The 1,760-nt window shown below is 39.8% G+C and overlaps 1 protein-coding gene across 1 annotated transcript in view; it reads left to right on the top strand.

The window, feature by feature from the left end:
* Nucleotides 1-1,300, top strand: part of LOC119839232 (BTB/POZ domain-containing protein 7) — a 28,417-nt gene extending 27,117 nt beyond the window's left edge. Inside the window, exons 29-31 of the mRNA XM_038365451.1 lie at nucleotides 351-477; nucleotides 703-774; nucleotides 1,049-1,300. Coding sequence (XP_038221379.1) covers nucleotides 351-477; nucleotides 703-757 — 182 coding nt within the window. The 3' untranslated portion in view covers nucleotides 758-774; nucleotides 1,049-1,300. The remainder of the gene's footprint in view (nucleotides 1-350; nucleotides 478-702; nucleotides 775-1,048) is intronic.
* Nucleotides 1,301-1,760: the final 460 nt, after the last annotated feature.

The following is a 1,760-nucleotide window of genomic DNA, read 5'->3' as shown; positions in this document are numbered from 1 at the left end:
CACACCACACACACCACACCACACTAACACACAGTGCTGCAGATAGCACTGCACACAGTACATACATACATACAGTGCATCGCTTAATTGCACTGCACATACCACATAATATGCAGCACAACCCATAGCGCATACTGTGAATGCACAGTACCTCTGTTCATATTATACACAGAACAACAGATGTCACTGCACACGTCACATGCATACTTTTTTCTTTTGATGATTATCAGAAACTTCTAGCACATACACATAAAAAAAATTAACACATAATATGACGTCACAAAATGGAACAGTAGCGATGCTATTTTTAGTTGGATCGTTCAGTGCAACAGATGGTACTGCAATTACAGTGTCAGTAAGCGGAGCGGGGGCGCTGAGCGGGCTGAGCGGTTTGAGCGCTGTGAGCGGAGTGAGCGGCGAGCGAGCGTGCGCCAGCGAGCGGGCCAGCCCCGCTAGGGACTTCGCGGACACGCACGGGTGGGTTGAAATAAAAACAATAATCATATAGCACCTCATTTGGCTGCACTTTATGTCTCTTATTTTTTGTTTCTTTCTTTCAGTTGTGTTCTTGTGTATTAATTGTATTGTTTTGTTGTTTGTGTAATTTTGTGTGCCGGGATAAATGTTTCTTTCTCTCTTTCATACGAGATATAAGCCCACACAGTTACCACGCATGTAATAACGCATGTGAACGCATTACAGCAGCGCGAGCTACTCCCGCGCGCGCCGCAACCCGAGCCCCGCCTACACCTCGTAGCGCCGGCGCCACGTCCGGTCAGTGCACTACACCTACACTAAACGCACACACTAACAGTGAACATACACTAACACACTCACACTTAAATCGTCCAACTCAATAACAAATTAGTACTTCCACTCTACATATACACTAACACACATACACTTCTTCTATTAAACAAACGTCGCCTTGAGTAATAGTTCCCTAGTTTGAGACCAGATGGCACCGCAACATGCGAACCTTTTGAAAATAGTCCTTTTCCTAAATGTAGATATTGTATTTTTTCATTTAAATATTACTTTATTTCAGGGATTCGCCGGCCAGACTGACGAGCGAGAACCTAAGATCTCACGACACGCAGTTCTAGACTACACCTTGCTAAAGTTCGACCAAAATTTGTTCAGTAGTTTGCGAGTTACGAATGTATGAGAGACTATATAAGACTATAGCTATTGTAACATAAGTGATGGCGTTTGAATAAAGTGTATGAAGTTTTTATTGGAGTTTTATGGCTGCGCGCTCATTGAGGGAGTATTTGATGGTTTTTTTTATTCCGACATACATTTTTATATATTATTGACTGACTTAATAATAGCAGTGTCTTTAACTAACTTCAAAAGAAGCGGAGTGCGTTAGTACGTTATGTTTGTTTTTACCAATGTGTTCATATTATAGTGTTCAGTGAAATGTTAATAAAAATACGTTTAGACTATAAGGTTATTGAAAATAAAACGCATAATTTATATTTGTGCTGTGTTTTCTCACAGGTTTGTTATACTAAACCAATAAGTATTAACATAATCATTTAATGTCTGTGTGTATGTGTACGAAATAGTACGAAATGGTACGAAACTTACTTTTTCTCAATCGTTGTTTTGTTTTACTGGCGAAATTAAAGAAATAAATAGCAAAAAGAAAGAAAGTTTCGTCAAGCTCTCCCTCAGTGTGCGTTCAGCTTTACTGTAATATACAATGTAAATATCCACTTGTACATAATGAGTATGGAGCGTCGGAACAATAA

The sequence above is a fragment of the Zerene cesonia genome, unplaced genomic scaffold, assembly GCF_012273895.1.
Source record: "Zerene cesonia ecotype Mississippi unplaced genomic scaffold, Zerene_cesonia_1.1 Zces_u010, whole genome shotgun sequence".
NCBI lineage: Eukaryota > Metazoa > Arthropoda > Insecta > Lepidoptera > Pieridae > Zerene > Zerene cesonia.
The sequence above is the reverse complement of the archived record's forward strand: the minus strand, read 5'-3'. Positions and strand labels throughout refer to the sequence as shown.